This window comes from Gekko japonicus, unplaced genomic scaffold (assembly GCF_001447785.1).
Source record: "Gekko japonicus isolate JY-2015 unplaced genomic scaffold, Gekko_japonicus_V1.1 scaffold14, whole genome shotgun sequence".
Classification (NCBI taxonomy): domain Eukaryota; kingdom Metazoa; phylum Chordata; class Lepidosauria; order Squamata; family Gekkonidae; genus Gekko; species Gekko japonicus.
The window spans coordinates 1,611,521-1,635,639 of record NW_015176452.1 but is presented as its reverse complement, the minus strand read 5'-3'; the positions used below and the strand labels follow the sequence as shown (position 1 = coordinate 1,635,639).

Below are 24,119 nucleotides of genomic sequence, written 5' to 3'. Positions count from 1 at the left end.
TCTGGAACATTACAGATCAGTAGAGGCAGCACTGCACAGTGGTCAGAGTTGCAGATTGACGTGGGGAGACCCAGGTTTGTATTCTCACTCTGCTGGCTGAGTGACCCCGGGCCAAATCTCCCCTTTTCTACCTAACCTACCCCACAGGGTTGTTGTGAGGATGAAATGGAAACTCATGGGCAGGGTCCCCAGCTTCCCTGGCAGGAACACTATGTTAAGAAATCTCTCACAATTATGCAGCCATAGCAGGCAGGAGGGAAGGAGGCGAATACCTCCAGCGCCAGAGACTTGTAGAGGAAGAGTCAAACTTTGGGGACTCACCCGTGCACCAGAGGGCCAAGGCACCAGGAGGCAAGAAGCCTGGGCAAGCTGGGCTCCTCCATGCCTGGCAGAAGATGAGGTGCAGATGCGAGAGTTGGGCAAGCAGAAGAGGCACTCAGCCAGCCGCACAAGCTGCGTGCAAAGAAACTCCCGCCGCCCCAAGCTTCAGGGCTGCCTCGTTAAAGGAGTGCAGAGGCCAGACTCGCAAATGAGAAAAAGCAAGCTCAGGGTTTGTGGGTCGCATTTTGGGCTGTGGAAGAGGAACCGGCTCCATTCCTGGAGTTCTCTCGAGTTCCTGCGCTTTTGGTTTTGCTTTTTGCCAATCCGCCTCCCAAGACTGCTCCAGGTGCTTCGGCCTGAGGGCTGCTGGGGGCAGGGCTCAAGTGCTCATTACTTGTGGAGCTGAGGCTCAATGCCTCCAGCTGCTCCGTCACCTTCCCTTCCCTTGGTTTGCTCAGGGAGACCGAGCAAGCCGGCTGCTGGAGGAAAGGAGAGGTGGTTTAAACCACCTTCCCTTCCCTTGGCTTGCTCAGGATCCTCGCGGCTGCAGAGAGCCCGAGCAAGCCAGCTGCTGGAGGGATGTGCATTTGGTTTGTCTTAACCCGAATGCACCCCTGAAAATGGCCCATTCGGGCCCCTTTCAGGCTGCTGCGGGCCAAATCAGATTCTCTGATCTGATTCGGCTTCCCGCAGTTTGGCCCCATTATATCCTATGGGCCATTGAAGTCAATGGCGAAAACATAGGGTATATTCTGGGGGCTGGAGGAGAGGGGGTTTGAGGGAGAGGCTCCAAAATTGCAGGGTAGGCACGAGAGAAGTGGAATTTGTCCCTACGAGTCCAAGGCCACCACCCCGGGGCTCAGGGAGGCAAGGGAACATTTCGCCCCGCCCCCCACATGAGCATCGCAGCTGTCGCTGAGAACAGCAGCGGTGGCCATAACTTTTTAAAGAGCCCCTCCCGAGAGCTGGGGGAGCCAGAATGGCCTCTCGCTTGTGATGTCCCAGTGGCAATGCGGCTTGGACATCACATGCGAGAGGGGGAATTTGCCCCTACGAGTCCAAGGACACCACCCCGGGGCTCAGGGAGGCAAGGGAACATTTCGCCCCGCCCCCCACATGAGCATCGCAGCTGTCGCTGAGAACAGCAGCGGTGGCCATAACTTTTTAAAGAGCCCCTCCCGAGAGCTGGGGGAGGCAGAATGACCTCTTGCGTGTGACGTCCGAGCGGCATCACACGCGAGAGGTGGAATTTGCCCCTACAAGGCCACCACCTCGGGGTTCGGGGAGGCAGGAGAACGTTTCATACACACACCCCGTGGGCGTTGCAGCTGCCGCTGAGAACAGTGGCAGCGGCCATAACTTTTTAAGGAGCCCCGAAGGAGAGCTGGGGGAGCCAGAATGACCTCTTGCGCGAGAGGTGGAATTTGCCCCACGAGTCCAAGGCCACCACCCCGGGGCTCAGGGAGGCAGGGGAACGTTTCCCCCCCCCCCACTGTGTCCCAACTGATGGCTGGTGGGAGCAGGGGGCAGGGCTTATGTGCCCGCCCCCTGGGCTCCTGACTGGTGGAGCGGTGCTTTGGTGTGCTCCGGCAGGAACCGAGGCCTGGGTATATACATATTTAGAACAATCTTGTCTTGCTCTCTGAGCAGTGACAGGATTACTCCTAAATGTACAGAGAGCAAAGACAACCAGGTGGCAAGGGAAATTTATACTGGGGTAACAACAACACTCCTGTACAAGCAGAAACCGCCTTATTCTGGCAGAATACTGTTGATGTAGAGGGTAGGGGTGGAAGTGAGAGGAATGGGGACACAAAAGGGGAGGTACAGAGCTTGGGAAGAATGCTGTGTTCCTACAAAGGTTATTCCTGGCTACTGCAATGAGGTATACTTCTGCCAGTGAAACAGGTAAGTTAGGACAGCCTCATATTGACTTCTGATGAAGGGCAACCCCAGATGATTGTTTCAGCGGTGGCTCTCCTATAAGAGTTAGCAAACAGGCACTCACAACAGCAGTCCACGATGGTGCTCACGGTAAGAGGCAGGGCAGAGCAGTCTCTGCCACAATACCCAACCAGGGCTGAGAGCCATGCTCCTGCAACCAGAGTCCTAACAAGAGTGATGGGGCTGATTCATTGTCCTCCTGGCTGTACGCTGAGTCCTGGTGTGATAAAATTAGAGCGTCAGTGTGGAGCTCAAGAAGAGCATGTTGTGAGTGGGGGTAGAAGGGTTGTCCACGGGCTGCTGCAACCTTTTCCTGTTCTGTTCCTAGTAGTGTTTGGGCTGCCAAGGAATACCCAATCCTGCGGATCCTATGGGCTCTTTTGGAATTTTGAGAAAAGGGAATGGGCAGCACCATAAAATTGGTATGATTAGGGGCTGTGGCCAATCCCAATATGGTTGCCATGGAGTACTGAGGCCAGTCACAAAATGTTGAAAGTCTGCAAGCCAAAAGTTTGAAGAAAGTACCCACTGAGCTCCTCTGCCACCTGGGGACAGGGTCATTGTTGGGCAGCTTGCAGCCTCCCCAGTCATTGGTTGCTGCCTTCCTGATGATCAGAACAGGGATGCTTCTTGCTGATGGATACTGATGAACAACTCATGTTGACTCGTGTCTTCCATTCATGGTGAATATGTGGACATCATTAGAACATTAGATCTCCATCAAGATCGTGGAACAGCAAGCAGAGTTGCCAAGGATGCTGTGTCTGCCAGTGCTCTTGTATCATTATCTGTTTCTACAGCTATCCCTGCATTTCCTGCTTGGGAGTGCATGAGATGAAGTTTATGTTACTGTGAACTTTGGCTCAATAGCTGCCACCACAGCAGGACAACAGGGTTAACCTGCCTGTGACTCAAGCCTGTGCACCACACTCCTTGACAACAACATAGCAGGCCCGTAGCCAGGATTTTGTGGCTTGTGGGGCAAAATTTTTCTCTGGTGGGGCTGCCATTATTTTTATGTCAGCTCCAATCCGCCCCCAAGCCTGACCGCTGCCGGCCACCCCTCTCCCTCCCCTCCTGCAAGAGTCAAAGGGCCCTTCAGCCGGGGCCCTTTAAATCTTGCAGGAGGGAGGAAGAAGGGCACACGTGATCCCCCACTTCTTCCCAAAAGCATTTAAAGGATCCCTTTACATGCTTCTGAGAGGAAGCAGGGGGGCCCGTGAGCACAGCTCTCCCGATTCTTTTAAAAAAAAATCTTGTGGGGATGGCCCTTTAAGGAAGGGGGCGGAGCCCCAATAGCCCCGCCTCATAGCAGTCTTCTTCCATCAAAAATATGATGCTTTATTCTTGTCTAGGTCTCATGACACATGAATTTGCTGAACGACTAAACTTCTATGAAATCATCAGGATCTCTCACTTTTGGAAAATATTTTTTTTCCACATGGCACCAAGCCCACGATGTCCACATGAAATTATATAATACGGCTCTGACTAACTCTTCATTTTGTGACAGTGTTATAGCTGATAAGGCCTGGCCAGTTTGGTGTAGTGGTTAGGAGTGAGGACTCTAGTCTGGGAGAACTGGGTTTGATTCCCCACTCCTCCACATGCAGCTGCTGGTGTGACCTTGGGTCAGTCACAAGTTCTTTCAGCGCTATCCTCTCAAGGGCAGTTCTCAAGAGAGCTCTCTCAGCCCCACCTACCTCAAAGGGTGTCTGTTGTGGGGAGGGGAAGGGAAAGGAGATTGTAAGCCACTCTGAGTCTTCCCACCTTTTAGCTGCTAAGCATAAGGGATTATTTATTTAATTACATACATTATTTATAAGCCTGTCTTTCTCACTGTGACTCAAGACGAATTACATGGAATAAAAAAGCACATCAGTACAATGAAGAGAGTAGGACATTCAAAAGACAATAGGAATTTGACTTGCTGAGATCTGGAAAACCAACCAGAGGTGAAGTACAGTGTAAGTATTAACATGACATGTTAAACAAAAGCAAAAAAGACAATGCAAACAATACACAGTGGTACAGTCCACAGTCCCCAAACCTCCACCCTAAGCCTCTCTCTGAATCACATCGTTATAGTTCAGCCCTGTTTTTTGCCATCAAGTTACAGGCAACTTATGGTGATCCTGTAGGGTTTTCAACACAAGAGATGCTCAGAGGTGGTTTGTCATTGTATGCCTCTGTGTAGTGACCCAGGTATTCCTTGGTGGTCTCCCATCCAAACACTCACCAGAGCTGACCCTGCTGAATTGACAAGATCGGACTGGCCTCGGCTATCCAGGTCAGGGCATAACCCTATTACCTGTGTAAAAAGTCCTCTTGAATAATTTAGCTGAAACTGAAGCTCAAATACTTTGGCCACCAAATGAGAAGGGAGCACTCACTGGAGAAGACCCTGATGCTGGGAACGATTGAAGGTCAAAGAAGACGGGGACGGCAAAGGATGAGATGGTTAGACAGTGTCATCGACGCAACGAACATGAAACTGAGCAAACTTCAGAGGATGGCGGAAGACAGGAGGGCCTGGCGGGAGCTGGTCCATGGGGTCGCGAAGAGTCGGACTCGACTGTGCGACTGAACAACAAAACCTTGTGGAAAGGCCAGGAGGGCGGGAGCTGTGTTCTCTGCAGCAAACAAAACAGGGAAATGAAATTACTCTCTTTACAAAAAAGTGTTGCATCAGTTGGTGATAACCAGTGTTCCCTCTAAGCTGAGTTAGTGTGAGCTAGCTCACAGTTTTTTAGCCTCCAGCTCACACATTTTTGTCTTAGCTCAGGAAGGAGGGCTCCAGTGCAAACTAATTTATGCAGTAGCCAAATTACCTGCTCACAACTTTAATGCCAGTAGCTCACAAAGTAGAATTTTTGCTCACAGGACTCCACAGCTTAGAGGTAACATTGGTGATAACTGAGACATAAACCTGCAAATCAGAAAGGTATTTAATCAAAAGATTATTTCTGTATGAGGCGCCAAAGGTAAATACCGGTATTTTGAGCAGAAAAAAGTTTGAGTCCAGTGGCACTGTTAAGACCATGTGCTGCAGCATGTACATGAATAATGCCCAGAATAAAACCGAATCTACTTTTGTGTTTTGAGCAGTGGAACTCTCTTGTGCTCTGAGCAGCAAAACATACAGTTGTTTGACAGCAAGAAGTCAATAACAAATGCCCATATATTGTCGTCAAAAAAGTGGTTTTGGAGACATGACCATAGCTAGCATTTCATCAAATCAGGAGCAATGTAAAATGAGTCCACACATCCCCTCCGGATGAATTAATCCGGCTCTTCCTCGCTTTCGTGGACGGTTTGCGTGGGAGAAATGGAGCGCTGCGCTTTGTTTTGCGCCTGCCTCTCATCCCTCAAACTTGCCCGCGCTGCATTCTGCCTGCGTCGGCCTCCCACGCTGCCACCGGCTCTCACATTTCAACGTGGGCCAGAATGTTTGAGGTTGTTCCAGTTTGCTGCTTCTGCTGCCGGTAGGTGGATCGCCAACCCCCCTTAGCTCTTCAACCCGTTGGCTTTCGTAACTCCGTCACGGCTGTGGATAAAGAATTACGTCAGCTCGATACCCAGAAGGAGCGCCTGTGAAGGCGGGGAATTCAAGCTTATTAAAGGAAGGGAAGCCGGCAGAGAGATTCAGGCAAGGAGACAAGAAGACGGTGGTGCATTCCGTTCGGAGGGAAGTTTTTCCCCTTGGAACCCCCAGTCCTAGTGCAAAAAAAAGAAAAGAGGGGACGCTGCAAAGAGGTGTCCTCAGGTGGCCAAACTGGTGACTAGAAAAGCCAGTGGAGGATTTTTGCATTCTTGATTATTATTTTTTTAAAGCTAAAAAAAGGGGATGCAGGAAGGAGAGGGCAAGTTGCCACTGCATCTTTGCTGGGGGGGTTTTCCTCCAGGGTCCCCGACTTTCTGACTAAGCTTTCTGAGTTCTGAGGGTTTTATTGGTGAAGCCATATTGGGTTTTTGTTCCCATCTTTGCCATCCCCCCTCCCCAGCTCAGGAAACTGTCTTACATCTTTTCACCCGTTGGAAGCACCAGGCTCTTAACTCGTTGTGGTGTGAGCTTAATTAAAAGGTGGTTGTTGTTTTTTATTTGGGTTGCCCCGTCTTTCCTCTCTTCCTTTCTAAAAATATATTTTTGTAAATTTCAACATTCTTGATTTGGGCTATTGTGAAATATATATATATTGGGTATTGTTGGATCCCCCCCCCCTGCAATTAATTATCCTTTGTGGAATCTCCTCAGGAATATTCTCTGTGGAACTCATTCACTGCCTGTTTGAACATCTATAGCCTAATTTCCTTTCTGCTTTTGAGAGGTGCCTGGCAATGCCTAAATCCAGGGCTCTGTCTCTATAGAAACTCCGGTGCAGTTGTATGCCAGAGGATGGCAGGACCTCGCCTTTCCAGCTGTCCACTTCTGTTCTTGGTCATGGGGCTGCTAGAAATGGCTTCTTGTGCTGGATCTGTGGAAGATGAGAAAAATGGAAGCAGAAGGAGCCATGAGAAGAAATCCCAGTGGAATGAATATCCCACAGGACAAAGAGCAGGCAGCCTCCCCTTGGCATCATCCAATGATCCGGTAAGCACACATACTACTCTCCAGATCTGGTTTCAGTGTATCTGAAGAAGTGTGCATGCACATGAAAACTTATACCCAGAATTAAACTTTTTTGGTCTTAAAGGTGCCACTGGACTCAGACTTTGTTATACTACTCTCCAGTTGGCTTACTCAGGGCTTCAGTCCATCCCTTGGTAATAACTGAAGTGTACTAATTGAATGTAGCTGTTTTCTGATTCATTCTCCCAATAAGTGTGGCACAGAACTAACACTTGGGTGTGTAGAGAAGTGAAAACAGTGCCCTATGAGGAGGCTGGAGTTTACTTTGGGATGTTATGTGGAAAAATATTTCTATGAGAAAGTGTGTGTTTCCAACTACAATATCAAATATCCATAGTATATGTGTGGGAGTCTCATTGGGCTCAGTAAATTTTATTTCTGAGTACAATAAACATGCATAGAGTTGTTGGGTTATAAATTTAGCTGTAATCCATTTTACTTAAGCACTGTTTACACTGCAATTTTGGTACGGATCTGACTACTGCTTTTCTGTAATGGTACTAACCCTCATGCATTGAGTAAAGGGGCATGGCATGGGAGATAATGACATTTGGAAAAGACATGCTAGCTAGTTATTTCTGTCAAAGAACAGAAGTAATGCTTTGAACTTCCGCACTCATCTTTGAAATATAGAATGAGGGATCTGAGCATGTGTTCTTCAGTACAAAGTTGTTTAGCTCATTGCAATGTGAAGTTAAGGCTGCAATCTTACACACACTGATGTGCACCCATCAAGTATAATAGGATTTAATTCTAAGTAAGCATGCATGGCATTGGGTTGTACATCAGTGGAAGCATATATTTTCAGAAATGCTAATTAATTTTACTTAAGGTAGAAGCTCATGTTTGATTTTAAAATATTTTTTTAAAATATGTCTTTCCATTCACATAAAGCTCTGAGGCAATTTACATAATTTAAAGACAGTGTATGCTTGTTATAATAATCCACAGTCAACAAGCAAAAGCAAATAACACTTATGGGCTGTTGTGATTTTTTTAAAATCTGTTTATTGTATCTTGCCAAAGTCCTTAATAAAATAGTTTTTACCTAGCACCTAAAAGATATAGGGAAGGTGCTTGACAAATATTCTGGGACAGGATATTCCATAAACTGTGTCATGACAGAAAAAGCTCCTGCAGAAACCCACCTAACCTTTGAGGAAGGAGGCACCCAAACCAAGGCATCCAAAGCAGATGAAGACCTTAACAAATGGGCAGGTTCATGCAGAAGAAGGTAGTCTTTCAGATTTATAGTACTTCCCCTGGTAACAAAATGTTGAACAAGACTGTGAAATTCATCAATTGGAAAAAGTATACAGTGGGTCCATGAAAAGCTTTACAGATCTTGCAGACTATATAGTGCATCTGCATGGGCCTTCACCACTAATGTGATGTGAAGAGGTCATCTTACCAAACCAGTGCTGTAAGCCTACTGCTCATGTGTAGTATAACACGGGCTGCGGTCACACGGAGCAGTAGCCACGCTACAGAGATGGAAGATAGGCGGATTTTCCGGGCGCAATCACAGTGCCACATCTGGGAAGCGTAGAGCTCCTGTGGCGAACCTTAGGCTTCCCGCCGAAGATGTGGGGTAAAAAACTAGTACCTCCGAGGTACTAGTTTCCGGGGCAAGGGTGGGCGCCTGATCGCGTTTCCGGTGGTAGGTCGTGGCATCCGGCGCCCGCCCATGTCCTGTCGCTAAAAGGGATTTTTTCCCCAAGTCTCCACAGGATGCGCACAAGCACCCAACGGTGCATGCGCACACTTCATTTGAAAACAAACAACACAGCCCCCTCCTCTTTTCCGTACCCCCCCACTCCTGGCTTGGCCTGCTCGAGAGGAACTCTCTGCACCGGGCGGCAGAGGGGGAGGTGCAGGGGGGGCATGGCGGGAGGGTGGTCCAGCTGAAGCTCCTCCTGGAGGGGACCGGACGGAGGACACATTGCATTCCTCTGCAGCCCTGGAAGGGGTTAAATCCGGAGCCTTTTGCTAGGGAGGCCGCTTCTTTGCCGCGCCGCAGAATTGTCCTGTGATCAGCACCTCCCCCCTAACCACGGGACCTCTATGAGACCTCTACGGGATGTCTGATCGTGCAGCCGCGCGTTATTTTGCTCTGGGGCAAACAGCCATGCTCCCCCTCCCTCATTTTCCTGCCCATGTGACCTGGGCCAAGGTCTGTTACAGCTACCCTGAGACTTTTCCTGGTTGCCTCAACTGATGAATCTAATAAGTTCCAGAACTGTACCTGGGTTTTTCCCCCTACGGAGACTTCAAGCAACTGTGGAGAGGAATTTCTGATCAGGGAAACAGCACATGCAGGGGGAACAGTTACAACTTATGTCACAGCCCGGATCCATACCAGTTAAACTGCATCTACTTTGAGAGCCCGTTTGGTGCAGTGGTTAAGAGCAGTGGACTCTAATCTGGAGAATCGGGTTTGATTCCCCACTCCTCCACATGAAGCCAGCTGGGTGACCTTGAGTCAGCCATTCACAGTTCTCTCAGAGCTCTCTTGGCCCCACCTACCTCACATCTTGTCTGTTTTGGGGAGAGGAAGGGAAGATGATTGTTGCTCTGAGACCCCTTCAGGTAGTGAAAAGCGGGGTATAAAAACCAACTCTTCTTCTTCATCATCATTTTGGTATTAGCATGTTATGATACTTGTGCTGTCAACACTGTGGGCAGAATTTTGAGCAGAGGGTATGAGTTGAACAACTGACATTTCAGTTTGCTTCCAATGTTTGACTTCATTACTCTTCATCTGTGACTCTGAAAAGTGTTTCATGTGAGGTGATGTAGAAGTTCTAACTGGGGCATTAGATCCATGATGGCCCATTCAGACATCATCATGAAGTTGCAGTCCTCAAGGAATGTAATGATCTATCTGTGAACCAGGTCCAAGATTCTAGTAAAACAAAATTATAGACCATATTCCATTCATGTCCTACACATGCTTCTCTTTTTCTCTCAAAATCCCATCAAAACAGCATTGTATAAGATACTGAAGCACTTCCACCGAGTGCTAAATTCTGCCTTTCAATCTAACAAAACTCCTATACCGTGGAGGTATTCCAGCTACTAATTATGGGAATCTAGCTGTGGAAGAAAGTTGAATTTCACTAGCAAAGAAGCAAATAACTATACCATTTCAAGAAGCAAAATCCTAATGGCCATTTCAAAGCAGAGCTGCTTCATCTCCCTCAGATATTTGGGAAACTTCTAGCATTTCTGCATTGGTTTGTATGGCAATTGTATACTCAAGTATGAGAGTTGTACAAACTAGAGAAAAATATTTTAAAGGGTTTTTGGCCATCTCTTAACTGTTTGTGCTATTTTTTTTAAAAAATAAAACCACTAAGCAGGGAATGCTGACGTCTGAGGACATCTTTTAGCATATCTCAGCATAGAAACACTTGGCAAAGAACACTTACTGCTAAGTAATAGGTAAAATTGGATGCTTGGAGGCTTTCCCAACATTCTGGTTTTTGTGGATGTATTCCTCAGCGGAGCTACTTGTATAACTGAAGAGATAAGAGCACCATGTTTGTGGTATGAGGTTTACAAACCCCTCCTGAATAATGGTAGAGACCCAAGACAAGATGATTGTAGAGGTAAGGCCTGAGGTATTAGACCAGTTGCTGGAAAGTCTACCACATCTCTGCTTGACCATTGCTTTACTTAACTGGTTCTGTTGGAGAGAGGGAGAGATCATCCTGTTGGGTTCAGTAGATAGTAAGTGTTTCCTTATAGAATAATGTTGGTATCTTGAAGGAGGCAGTTGTGAAATCCATCTTGAATAAGCTGTCCTCGGATGCGGTTGGCCTTAACTACTGGTAACTGGGTGCTTGAGAATGTGGTGGTGGTGAGTGAGATTAATTTCATTCCAATCAGTGAATGAAATTAATTATATAGACCCATTCTGGCCGGTTTGGGTACTGAAACTGCTTGATTATCCTAAGTGAGCTCAGATTGGAAGAAGGGAGAGGGCAGTCTCAGTGGGACATCTCAGTTGTGGGAATGGCCCTCCCGGAAGATCTGCTCCACTGACAGTTCCCTTCTGTTTGCAGAAATGTTCCACTGGGTCCAAGCCTCTGTTTAGAACATTTTCATATCCTGCCTCTAACTTGAAGCAGCTTACAAAAGTGTCTCAATGTACTGTCATAAAATATAAAATGATATAACGTTTTTTAAAAGACAGCAGAAGTCTAAATATTGGAGCAGCGGTATTTAAAGCTAAATCAACACCTCAGATGTAGCAGGTATTTCCCAAAATCAGAACATGGTGCAAAGCCCAAAGTGCTTGGCTAGAAAAGGATAGCTTATAGAATTTGATGAACATAAGCTGATGAGATGCTCTTGTCACCTCCTTGGGAAGGCTATTCCCCAGGGTGGGGTACTATCACAGAAAGGGCTGAATCTCTAGCAGTCATTGCAGACCTCCTGAAAGTAAGGTATCCCCCCCGGAGGAAATGCTGGAATGGCCTAATTTGGAGGGGGGCAGGTGTAAATAAGGAGACACTCCTTCATGGGCATAGATCAGGCTGGTGAAGTCAGCAGAAAGACAAAGGGACAAAAGATCCTGAACTGTATGCAGAGGATAAAAGGGATTCCTAGAAAGTATTCCAGTCTGTGCTTTGAAGAGGAGAGCTGGATCTAGAAACACCTCTAAGCTCTTTGCTTGATCCAACTGGGTCAATGTGACCCCATCTAGAAAGGGGTCAACCTTCTGAGGAATATAATCTTTCGCAACAAATGACATCTCCATTATGTCCGGATTCAGCTGCAGATTGTTTATCCTCATCTACCACAGATTCCAGAGACAGCTGAATCTAGAGGTTTAGATAAAGAAATGAATAATGGGGTATGATCAGCGTATTGCGGCTACTCAGCTCCGAATGATCTTCAGATGTCATTTCCGGTTTTTGAATAACAGTTTTTGTTTTTAATGTCTTGATACTTCTTTATTGTTTTTATGCACTTTCATTGTAAGCCGATTTAAGGGGAAAAGCTAATAATAAACTAACACTGAAGTGTGTGAATGCACACATATAGCAGGCCTCATGGAGATGGTGAGCAAGGATCATCCTCAAAGAATACTTTTTTTACAAAAAAAGTTATCTTTTTGTTTTTGTGTTCTCTGGTTGTGTTTCTTTGATTGTCCACATTTGTCTGCACTATTGGCATGTTTACTTTTGTTGCTTTTATTTCTCATTACATAAAGGAAACTATTACAGGAAATGCTCACATTGACCCCCGGGATGCCTGGATGTTCTTTATGAAGCAATCAAACAAAGGAGCAAACAGTAAAAAGAAAAGCAAATCCAAAAAACTCAGGGTAATTTTATTTTATTTGATATATTAATATAGCACTTTTCTGCCCCTGCATTCAGGACAGTTCACGGTACATAGTAATACCTGATGATATATACCACAGAAAGGCAAAAGGAAAAGTTCAGATGATCTTATAAAATTATTCCAAAATGATCAGATGAAATGACCACTGCAGGAGATAGGTCTGGGAGGACACAGTGGCAAATAGCATTTGTTCCCAGACTGATGGAGGGAGCTTGCTGTTTCACCTCTCTCCTCTGAGGTAGCCAGGTAGAATGGTCACTGAGAGAGACACACTCCCCCTGTTTTGACTATTTAACTTTTCCTTTTGCATTGTTTGTCCATCACCCCCTATGTGTGCATAACCTTTTCCCCAGCAAGGGTAAAAGCAGCTTGTGGGAGGTGGCAGCAGCAGTGATTTTTAGCACAAAAACATCACAAGGGAAAATACTTTTTTTGCAATAGAGTAAGCAAAATAGAGTCTGTCTAGACAGTGGGCTCTCAGATTTTGACATAGCAAACCTCTCTAGCTCTTCATGAAAACTGGTAGAGCCTTCCTACATGTAACCAAAAGTGCATTGTTGGTCTAGCAGACAATTTGAGCCAGATGTGTGCTTTAAGGAGTCTAGAAGAATTACAGCAGGGAATCAAAATCTTTGTAAAAAAGAGGGTTGACCTCAAGTACTTAGGACTCACTTGAGAGATGAAACTTCTGTATTATCCAGGCTGGAAAGGTTGGCTGTCTGTCTTTATATGCCTGCTATTCAATATATGCCTGCTAATCACTATATAGCTCTCAAAGGCTGTGAAATGTTATGTTTAGAATGTTGAGATAGGTCCAGGGGGATGTGGCTTCAAATATCCACAAGGTGACTGGGTGACTTCAAGGCAGGTATGTATATTGAGTATAAAATGGTAGAGAGGAGAACTAAAAAGAGCTCTGAGCTCTTTTAGAAAGGATGGAATTAAAAAAGTAATAGCTGTGCAGTGGAGCCAGTACAGTGGTGGGATGTATACATCTGTCTCTCCAGGAAGACTCACCTTATACTTTGATAACCGAATGTAACTATAATAACTTGTTACTCTGAAGCAAAGTGCTTCTCAGGTTGTACCTATGTGTTACAAACTAGCTGAACCACCAAGTTTTATGCTTTTAGAAAACTATATAACCTGAAGTAGCACGTAGTTAGCCCCTTAATGTGTTTCTTATATTATTCTTTCTACATACAGAACAACCCCCAAGAAAGGACTAATACCTGTGTATCCTTGTAAACCAGGCAAATTATGCTGCTGCTTGTGTCAGATTTACCCCTAAAGGAAAAATTGTTTTGACACATTTGCAGTTAATTTGCAAAAAGGTACATCACAGTGTAATGCGAAAACTGTTTGGAATTTTCAGTTGTTCCAAAGTGCCACTTGTCAGCAGCTGGATGTAGGGATCATATCTTCCCCTGTGCTAAAAGCTGACTGCTTGTCTCTTTCTAGGCACAATTCAAAGTGATGATTCTTATCTTTAAAATCCTAAATGGCTAAGGGCCACCCATATTGTCTAGCCTGCCAGTTAAGAACCTCTTCTTGAAGCCCTGGTCTCTGTGCTTGGGCCTGCAGAGGTGAAGTGGGTGGTGACCAGAGACAGGGCTTTTTCAGTGGTGGTTCCTCACCTTTGGAATGACCTCCTTGAAGCTCACCAGGTGCCTACCTTTCTTTTAGGCACCAGGCTAAAACATTCTGTTTCATCCAGGCTTTTAACTAAGCAGTTTTATGTTTCAAACATTTTATGGTCTGCTTCTGCCCATTTTAGGATGCTCAACTTGTATTTTATGCTGCTGCTCTGGCTTGTTTTAATAACATCAACTTGTTTTTATAGGGTCTTGTTTTAATGGTGTTGGCCTTGCATTTTAGTTTTAAGCAGCCTCAAACAGGTTTCTGGAGACTCTGGAGGTGGCATATACATTTTCCAAATAAATAAGTCACTTGGGAAAATATGAGCCATTTCCATTCCCATACTAAAAGGGCTACAGAACCCTCAGCCAGCTGGCTTATTTAATATGTAGCAAACTTAAGGCTTTGGAGACTAAAGATGTGGACAGTTAACCAAAGTAAGTAATAGGTTTGGTAGCTCATTCTATAAAGGGACACTGATGTAAAATATTCTCCTATACTTGGGTTCTAGTTTGGCATCCTGGCCCTCCGGGGCCAGCTGGCCCACCAGGACCTCCTGGAGCGATGATCAGTCAGGAGGAGTTGCTACGGGAATTCCGATTGCTGCTTAAAGGTATGGAACAAAAATTGTACACTTTGAGCAGCCTCCTATGGCACTGCTATGCCCACATGTAGGGTATAATGAATCAGGAATTTATGATTTAATTGACTGTCTTAATGATCTTTCTGGGTTCTGTGATTTTAGTTTTTGAGTTATTTACTTCTTCAGGACTCTAGTGTTCCTAAAACAAAAACTGAATTTTTTTTTTGTCCCCAAGTCTCATAATGGAAAATTTTTCTAAATGCAAAATATCAATATACTTGTAGTTAAATTGTGAATGTTGGCAAGACAGACATCCCTCCAAGAATATGGAGTCTGAGATAGAAGGGTCTGATTTGAGGAGATTCTGTGTAGAATGGTGATGAGTCACAAAATGTTCTTCATATCCATATCATTTTTCAGGTAGGAAAATATATATCCAACTATGTAGATAATTTTTACATCAGTTGGTAAAATTCGTTCACCAGCTGGTCAACAACAATCAACATTCTCTTGAGAATGCTAATCTACATTTATGAGCCATTTCTGACCTATTGCTACCTTAGACAACAGATTTTGGTGAGGTGATAGAAATATTATATATATTTTAAATTATTTTTTATTAGTTTCCACTACACACTACACACACTAAAATACCAACAAAACACTAAACTAAAACATAAGCTAGGCAGGGATCATACAATATGAATAATAATTAGCTTAATCAAAAGTTTCTCTATATTATGATTAATAGAATGGAACTTATTTGTTTACACTTCAGATACAAACTGGTATGTAACTATTTGAGCTGAGTATATAAGGCTTAATATAATTCAAATTTTCAATATTATATAAATATGTTACTTCTTCTTCTTTCCTCTGTGTTTCTCTTTATCATAAGTCCATCTGACCTTCAGGATTTTAGGAGCTGTCTCTCCTATTTCTGATTCTGAATCTTCATCTGGATGCTCGATGCATTATCTTGACTTCCCGATTCACATGTGCTGCTATCTTCCTCCTCTTCCTCTGCTTTCCCTTTGTCTTCTGTTGAACTTTGTTGCTGCTCCAAAAACTGCTTAGCTTTTATTACAGAGTCAATCTTTTCTTTTTTTCCATTGTAGTTGAAGATAAGTTCCTCTGGTACAATCCATCTATAGGGGGTGGAGTTTTTCTGTAAAAAAGTAGCTCAGTTCTTGTATTGTTTCCTCTTCTTTCTTATCTCAAATGGGATATCTTTTAAGACTGACTTCTTCGTCTTTGATTTTTAGAGTTGTTCCATTAGTAGCTTTAAGTACCTCTTCTCTTGTGGATCTCTTAGAGAACCTCACCAATATCTCGCCAGGCAGGGTTTTTTTCCTTGATGAATTCTGGGTATGTCCTATAGGTCATATCTATATTGCTTTTCAATGCATCTGCTTTCCAACCTGTCATTGGTGCCAATGCTTCACTCAGAATTTCTTTCAGGTTCTCTCCCTTATGTTCAGGAACACCTTGAAATCTCAGAACAAATGCTGATTTTTCCATTTGTAGTCACAAAAGTTGGTCTTTATCCGAGGTTCTTTCTTTTTCTACCACCTGAGGTGATAGAAATATAAATATGCAACAAAAATGTACTTATGGCCCTGACCTGGATAGCCCAAGCAAGCCCGATCTCGTCAGATCTAGGAAGCTAAGACTGTGGTTAGTACTTAGATAGGAGACTTCCTTGGAATACCAAGTTGGGAGGACAGAGGCAGGCTTTATTCAGCCACCTCCAGGCCCCCAGTAGGGGTCAGTTGCTAGAGGTCACCATGACTTCCAGGTGTGCACGCACACACACACACACACACACACAAATACCAAAAATACCAAAAAAAGTGTACTTATGAACAAACGAAGGTTCAATTTTCAAATATGTGCTTGGGGCCAGTCCCAACACACCCTTATTCTGGAAGGCAAATTCAAGTTGGATCCAGGCAAAATTTCCACTTGCACAAACGGTAAAGCAAGAAAAATACTTATTGTATCCTCACTTGTGTTTTCACTTGCACAACATCTTGTGCAACCAGTTTCTGGAAACTATAATATATAGGAAGGAAAATGCTAGGTGTTGTACAAGATCTTGCACTTGTGGAACTGTGATAAGTCAGTTTATATTTCCTCATGCTCCTTGCTGGATCCAGTCCTAACACATTGTTTTTCACATATAGGCTTAATAATAAAATTCCTGGTGTGGAAATCATGTTGGTATCCAAGTCAATGATGGCCAACTCACAGCTGCCACATCCGAGTCAGCCTGATGCTACTCTCACAACCAGTGTTCCCTCTAAGCTGAGTTAGTGTGAACTAGCTCACAGTTTTTTAGCCTCTGGCTCACACATTTTTGGCTTAGCTCAGGTAGGAGGGCTCCGGAGCAAAATAATTTATCCAGTAGCCAAGTCTCTCGCTCATAACTTTTAATGCCAGTAGCTCACAAAGTAGAATTTTTGCTCACAAGACTCCACAGCTTAGAGGGAGCATTGCTCACAACATGCTGTTCTGGATACATGTCCTAGTATCTTCCCACTGCTAAAGAAGAGGATGTGTCAGAGGTCTCTATGTTACTACAGAGGTATCTGGGGGTGCGATTTTTTAGTACTAGGAGGGAGGCAAGTGAACCTGGGCAAACCTGAGTGTGGCACTGGTTCAGTCACAGCTAGATATGCACCTGGACTTCCCTCTCAGCTGACTGATGTTGTTCTCTAAGCTGAAGGAGAAGACCCTGCATTATTTCAGAGACCTCTGGCACATTCCCTTCTCAACACTTTTTTTCCGTGCATTAGGCTGGATGGAAGGTAATGTAGTATCATTATTCAGGCCCTCTGGCCTACAAGCAGCTTAACTGGTAAGGGCCAGGTCCTACCCCAAGCTGAACAGGTCAGGCATCCTTGTTATTGGTAGCAATAAGATATTTTGTGCTGGTCTGCCTTATGCTTGCTTGTTGTATGGTGGCATTTCATTGTAATTATTAGCATTTGGGAACACTGCAGCAAGCTAGATGCTACAAGGATATCTCTGCCCATGTATCCTGGTTAGAAAATGAGGCAGCCCAGTGGGATGGTTAGTTGAACTAGGACCTGGGAGACCTAGGCTTGAATCCTCACTGTGCCATGGAAGCCTGCTGGGTAGCTTTGGGCCTGTCACTGTTTCTAAGCCTTACCCTTCTCACAGGGTGGTTGTGAGGACAAAATTGATGGGGCAGAATTATGTTGTAAAACACTTTGGGTCCCCGGTGGGGAGAAAAGCAGGATATAAATGTCTAAAATAAATGACGATGCAAGCTTTGACAGTGGAGTAAGGAAACTGAGCATGAAGTTGTCTGATACGTTCTTTTACTAGAATGTTACCAAGGACAAACAGAAGAAGAAGAAGAGTTGGATTTATACCCTGCCCTTCACTACCCAAAGGTGTCTCAGAGCGGCTTACAAACTCCTTTCCCTTCCCCTCCCCACAACAGACACCCTGTGAGGCAGGTGGGGCTGAGAGAGCTCTGACAGAAACTGCTCTTTTTCAAGAACAGCTCTTATCAGAGCTATGGCTTGCTCAAGATCATCCAGCCAGGTGCAAATGGAGGAGTGGGGAATCAAACCCAGTTCTACCAGATTAGAGTCTGTGCACTTAACCACTACACCAAACAGGTCAGCAGCAGTCATATGTGCACTTTAACATGTGCACTTTAACATGTAGCTTGGACCTGAGGCATAGTTTATCAGGTCAACATTCATTCCTTGCTCTCCTTTCCTTTATGCTTTTCCCATTGAACCTTGGTTGTGTAAAAGAACCCAGACAGACCAACAACTGGGATGACCTGTGCTAAGATAAGAGTGGTGAGATTGCCTAGTTTGCCTAGTTTGACCTTCACTTCCACAGAAAGCATGATTAGACTCAGCCTTGTTAAGTGGTTTTGTGTTTTGGCTGCCCAGGAATAATCAGGGAATGGGAAGAGTTTAATCTGCAAACCTGTGACAACTGCCAGGAAGAGGAGAGGGACAGGAAAGAAGAGAACTTCTTGGCTCAGATAACTGGCTCACTGTTGGCGAGCAAGGAGCAGGGGCAAGTGAAGGCAGCCTTCCACTGCCGGACCAGAAAAAACATTTCCATTGAACGACGGTCCCTTAAAGAACTTCATCTCTACTACATTGTGAGTAGTGGGGGAAAGGGGATTATCTTTAGCTGGGTTGACATCACTTTCCTTGCAAACTTCAGTAAAAAGGAAGATAAGGTTTTTTATCTCAATATTCCTAAAACAGGACAGCTAGCCATGCAGATTTGCCAAGTGTTCCTTATTTAGTATTAAAATATAGTAGTGTTCCTTTGAAATGCAAAGATAAGAGCAATTTTAATGACACTATATTTTAATAAAGTACTTATTCATTTGACACACGTGAGATGTGATTTTCTTATGGTCTCAAAATGTGTTCCTTGTTTTGGAGCTCTTCAAGATGGCAAACCTTATAAATCCAAAGCTAGAATTCTCAAAAATCACGACTGATTTAAGATCTGTAGAAATAGACTTTGGAAGTGACTTCTGATTTCTGGGCTATTATAGTGTGTTCTGCAACCAGATCTAAGCTTCTTTCTTTAATAAGAACACTAGTGTTCTGGAATTTGAGAAGCCCTTGAAAAAATGTTAGTTTACCCAATAAAAGCTCAGCAGGCTCTGGGTTCAGTCCTTACTTGTTCCACATTGTAAAATGTGACCATATTTTATTTCTTATCTCAGCTAAGTATTAATGAGTGACCCAGTCGCTTCTTTCTCTGATGTGTGAGTACATTCTTTGTGAAATCCAGTTTGGACTTCTGCTTGCAAGCATAATATAGAAAGCTAGACTGATTTTTCTCTCCATTGTTCACGAGCCTTTATTTCTTTGCTCCTAGCCTAAAGCAGGGGAGATATTCCATCGTGGCCTAGGGCTAAACCTTACCAATGGTCAATACAAAGCACCTCTAAGTGGATACTACATCTTCTCTGCTACACTGCATATTGGTAAGGGCTTAAATTAAGTGGTGTGCTAACCCAGGTTCTTCAGCATGGAAATACTAGCAATGTGGAACTGTCAGATGATATAAGACAACTGAGTGTGAAAAGACTTCTCATGGGTATGCTAGGCCAGTAGTGAACAAGGAAGGTTGTGAAAGGCCCAGTACATTGTGAGAACAATAATGGGTTCTGGAACCTGGTCCCTGAACCTGACTCTCTTCCCATATGTAAGAGAATGATCTTGCTTCACAGAGGGATTAGTGGTTTGGATACCAACCTTGCCAACCCTGATGGCTCCAGTACAGGTGGCCACCTCTTCTCCCTCTCTTTAATACAGGAATATAAAGTCTGAAGGCACAACCTCCCTGGCACCCTCTTCTCCTCCCTTTCATTATAAGAATGCTCAAGAACTTGACTTTTAAAGAAGGTAGCAGTTCCTTTTGTGGTTGAATACTATGCAGAGAAGCAGTTAGGAAATTCATCTGGTCATATGTCACTTGTCTAGTTCTAGAACTACTTTATTTAGTGCACACGCACCTTTGCAATATCAAAAGTGGAATATTCAACCTTCAGTATATTTGATACTTCTCAACTTCCAGAGTGTTAGAAATTGGTTTCCAATACATACAAAGGTTTCTTTATGTTTAGTACCTATAGTTTGGAAGCTGGGTATTAGTCAGAGCTCCCCTCCCCTGATGACAACAGCCCATAGATACCACACATCTGTATTTCATGAAGTATTGTTTGGGGTACCTCAGTTGTCTTATCATCTTGCTGTATGATAAAGTAAACTCAACCATAGACACTCAGCTACTCCAGACAGTGAAACACATCCCAGCACTATATTGTTGAAGGCTTTCATGGCCAGAGTTCATTAGCTGTTGTAGATTTTCCAGGTTGTATGGCCGTGGTCTTGTAGGACCTGATGTTTTGCCAGTAGCTATGACTGGCATCCTCAGAGATATAACACAGAAAGATGGAGTACTCTCTGTGTCAAGGTGAGAAGAAAAAAATTCCTTCTGATTTTTTTTCTTCTCACTTTGACACCGAGAGTACTCAATCTTTCTGTATTATACCTCTGTGGATGCCAGTCACAGCTACTGGCAAAACGCCAGGTCCCACAATGCCAAGACCACGGCCATACAACCCGGAAAATCTACAACAGCTAACATCCCAGCACTGTTCAGTCTGTATAAGCTCATAGTCTCTATTCAATAAGTAATAGTGATGTAAAATTTCCAGAAATTTTGAAACCATGGGGAAAAGCTCCCCCCCTTTGAGGAGAAAACATAAATTTTGGGGGAAATTGAAGTATGTTGTACTTACTGTCCTATCAAACCTAAAATAGTTTCACTGCTATAATAACATCAAATATATCACTTATAACTTGCCTGTCATATAGAATTGGAATTTTTCACATGTTTTTGGAATTTTAAAGTTATAAATGCCTTAGTTTTCTACAAGCTAGATTGTAAATATATTCAATACTTTAGAGAAAACTTCAAGCTGATGTACCCTATATTACCTTTGCACATGTACCTTAATTTGTGCTGTCTAAAAGTAGAAAAAAATAAGAGTTAAACTGAAAACACAAGCTTTGTGGTAAATATAAAATATTGTCACATTATAGTGATTAAACTATGAGCACAGTTTTATATTGAATTCACAATAAACAAACTATTAGCTTTGAATAATATCACAGCCCAGTTAGATGTCGTTTCAGGTAGATGGTGTCTTCTTTCTCTCTCTGCTGGTTAGAGAGAGTTCAGTTCTCAACGAAATTATGCAGTTGTTGTGGCCAAGGATTTATTTCCAGCTGCAGGTCCCATGTTTTGTACCTGATGCGTTTCTGCCTGTTGCAGCTAACAGGAGTCATTCAAACAAAAGCCAGTCATGCACCCAGGATCGCCTGCGCTTGCTTATCTGTGTTGAGTCACTCTGCCAGCAGAACATGTGAGTATGTGTAGCATAAGTAGATCTAGGACAAGAAAATATAACTTTTCTTCCTGACTTGCTTCTGCAGTTGAGAGGATAAAAATTTACAGCAATCCACTCTCAACAGTCCTGTGAGGCTGGTTAGCCTGATAAAGAACCTGTCCAAGGATACTTTATGAATCTACAGTAGACACCTTAATTGAGTTCTTCCACATCCAAGTCAAATACTCTGGGCTCAGGCACCACATCCTGTTGTCACCTTGGCCAAGACTGGAGTCAGACTTGGTGACAGGCAGGAACAAAGCAAGGAAATATGTGTGTGAATGGGCACTGACTACACTCTCTTCTTTGTAGTGACCCAGTTTTCCCTACTCATGATAGATATGTTGCACTTCATAGCCGCACCTACCTGGCTACATATAGTAGGTGGGACATCATGGACACACATGGAAAGCTAGACGTTTATTGTGAGTGAAGGCTGTTCCACATAGGATCTGTAACTTTCGCAAGCCGTTTACTATGTGAGGCAGCCATAGTCTCTGTCTATTAGCATAGGCCATTGCTAGCAGCTGCCTGCATTGAACTAAGTCTTCTTATTGTTTGGATAAGGCAGTTATCTCCAGCCCCAGTACAAGGAAACATCTCTAGTGGTTCTCCATGACCACATAATGTAAAAAAATGAATTTTTTCCCACTGAAAATATCACTGTATTCCAGTATGATTACTGAATTTTATCTTCTGTCCTTGCCCTACACTTTAGGATGTTCACTTTCTGTTAAGTGATCCCTCCCCATCCAAAAACATGTCTGTCTACAGCAGGGGTGTGGGTAGAATATAGAATGTTTTCCTTTCAGCCCCGCCCCCCAATATGGTTGGGTAAAGGTAGGAACACACTACCCTGGAAACCTTCAGGCTTCTCTTCTTCCTTCAAGACAGCTTTGAAACATACCAGGAATCCAAAGGTCAAGTGAATCACACTGTGGGACATGGTTCCAATCTCTCCATATTAGTTGGCTTTGGTTCCCCAATCCAGACCCCATGATCATTTTGGACTGGAAACTGGTCACATCTCTGATCTTGTTGAAAAAGTTTCAGAAAGTCATCTTCAAGAACTGGAAGTCTTGGAGACAGCAAATGTTTTCCCTTTATAGGTTACATTTTGAAGGCAGGCAGCAAATTTGTTTACGATACTGGCTCTTCCTCACTATGCACTTGACAAGTTCTAAATTGCCATCCCACCCCCAATCACACCCAAGGTATCTTAACACACACGGGAATTCTTGCCTACTTGCCCTCCTTTGGGCTAACCAAGGTGCCTTTAAAGCATGACATTTTCACTCAGAACAGTAAGTTCTGTCTCCCAACACAAAATATTTAATATTTCTTTAAAAGTACATCATGCAGGAAAAGGCAGTGCCCAGTAGCTGCTACCACCTGTGTAAAAGAGTATGGACTACTTGGACACATTTTTCAAAAGGGAGGTGCCTGCTGTTTTCTGCCATCTATTACAGTCATTGAAGATAATGGTACCTTTTACTTTCAGTTCGTTGGAAACAGTAAGCAGTATGGACAAGCACAGCAAACTTTTCACTATTTCTGTCAATGGAATTCTCTTCTTGCAGGTAAGGATTTGCAAATGCACGGATGTTGCCAAAAGCCATAAACAGGGAGCTGGTTCTTGGCTGCAAAGCTGGCTCAGAAAACCTTTAGTAGCTAATTGAATGGCAAGCTTTTGGCCCACCACTTTTCTCTCTATTGTATCTAGCTTAGAGCCCAAGGGAAGACATTGCTTTAAACCTCAGGCAACTGGCAGATCTTTGGGATAAAGATTTATATTTACTAAGTGATTCCTATACAGTAGATTTAAGAGAGGAGTTGTGTATTGGTATTTGTGTGTAATCCTTATTTGGTAATTTAAGCACTATAAAAGTTTGAACTCACTTACTCACCTTTAGCTTCTTTGTTGCAGGCTGGCCAATATGCGTCAGTTTTTATTGACAACGCAACAGGATCATCTCTCACAGTACAAAGAGGGTCAGACTTCAGTGCTGTCTTTTTGGGTCTCTGATTGGCCCACAGGTGCCCCTCATTAAGCTCAAACCCAGCCATAAGCTAATTTGTCCTCTTCAGTCACATGGGTCTTGACTTCAGAGAGAAGTGTACAGCACCAGCAGAACTATAAAGCAGCAGGATTCGTGTCCACGCGATACAGGAATACCACATACTGCTGCTCCTTGGTCAAGCATTTGAAGTGAAAGAAGAATCTCATACATGTAAAACTCAAACCCGCCCAAAAAAGGAAAGGGGCAAGTGATGGAGTTAGTGTCATTAACCTAGAAATTCCTCTGTTGAACATTTACTTTTTGATGTATGTTTCACAGTCCCTTATAAGTGGTGGTTTTCTTAAAAGCATATATACATACATAATCATGTTGAGACATTACATATTTACTAAAGAACAGGCCACTAAGTGATTCTAACCTACACCCCAAAGGATTATTTAGTGTGAAATCATCTACCTGCTGGTCTCTTACTGCCTTCTGCTGCATAGTGTTTAAATGGTCATCATTTGCAATCTGGGGAAGTTTTGAGGTAAGTACTAGGGTGCTTATAGATCCTCAGTGCTGTCCTAAGAGCCTTGGGCCCTTAAAAACATCTAGCTCTAAACAAAGGAGAGGAATAAGATAATACTTTAAGCCACCCATTTTGAACCTGAT

General features: G+C 43.8%; 1 protein-coding gene across 1 annotated transcript; it reads left to right on the top strand.

Moving 5' to 3' along the window:
• The first annotated feature begins 6,669 nt into the window (after nucleotides 1-6,669).
• FAM132B (family with sequence similarity 132 member B) lies at nucleotides 6,670-23,608 on the top strand. Its single transcript, XM_015426841.1, has 9 exons — nucleotides 6,670-6,856; nucleotides 12,117-12,230; nucleotide 13,596; nucleotides 14,400-14,501; nucleotides 18,410-18,627; nucleotides 19,365-19,473; nucleotides 21,330-21,420; nucleotides 22,946-23,024; nucleotides 23,372-23,608. The coding sequence occupies exons 1-9, from the start codon at nucleotides 6,707-6,709 to the stop codon at nucleotides 23,468-23,470; spliced, it is 963 nt and encodes a 320-aa protein (XP_015282327.1). The 5' UTR covers nucleotides 6,670-6,706; the 3' UTR covers nucleotides 23,471-23,608.
• Nucleotides 23,609-24,119: the final 511 nt, after the last annotated feature.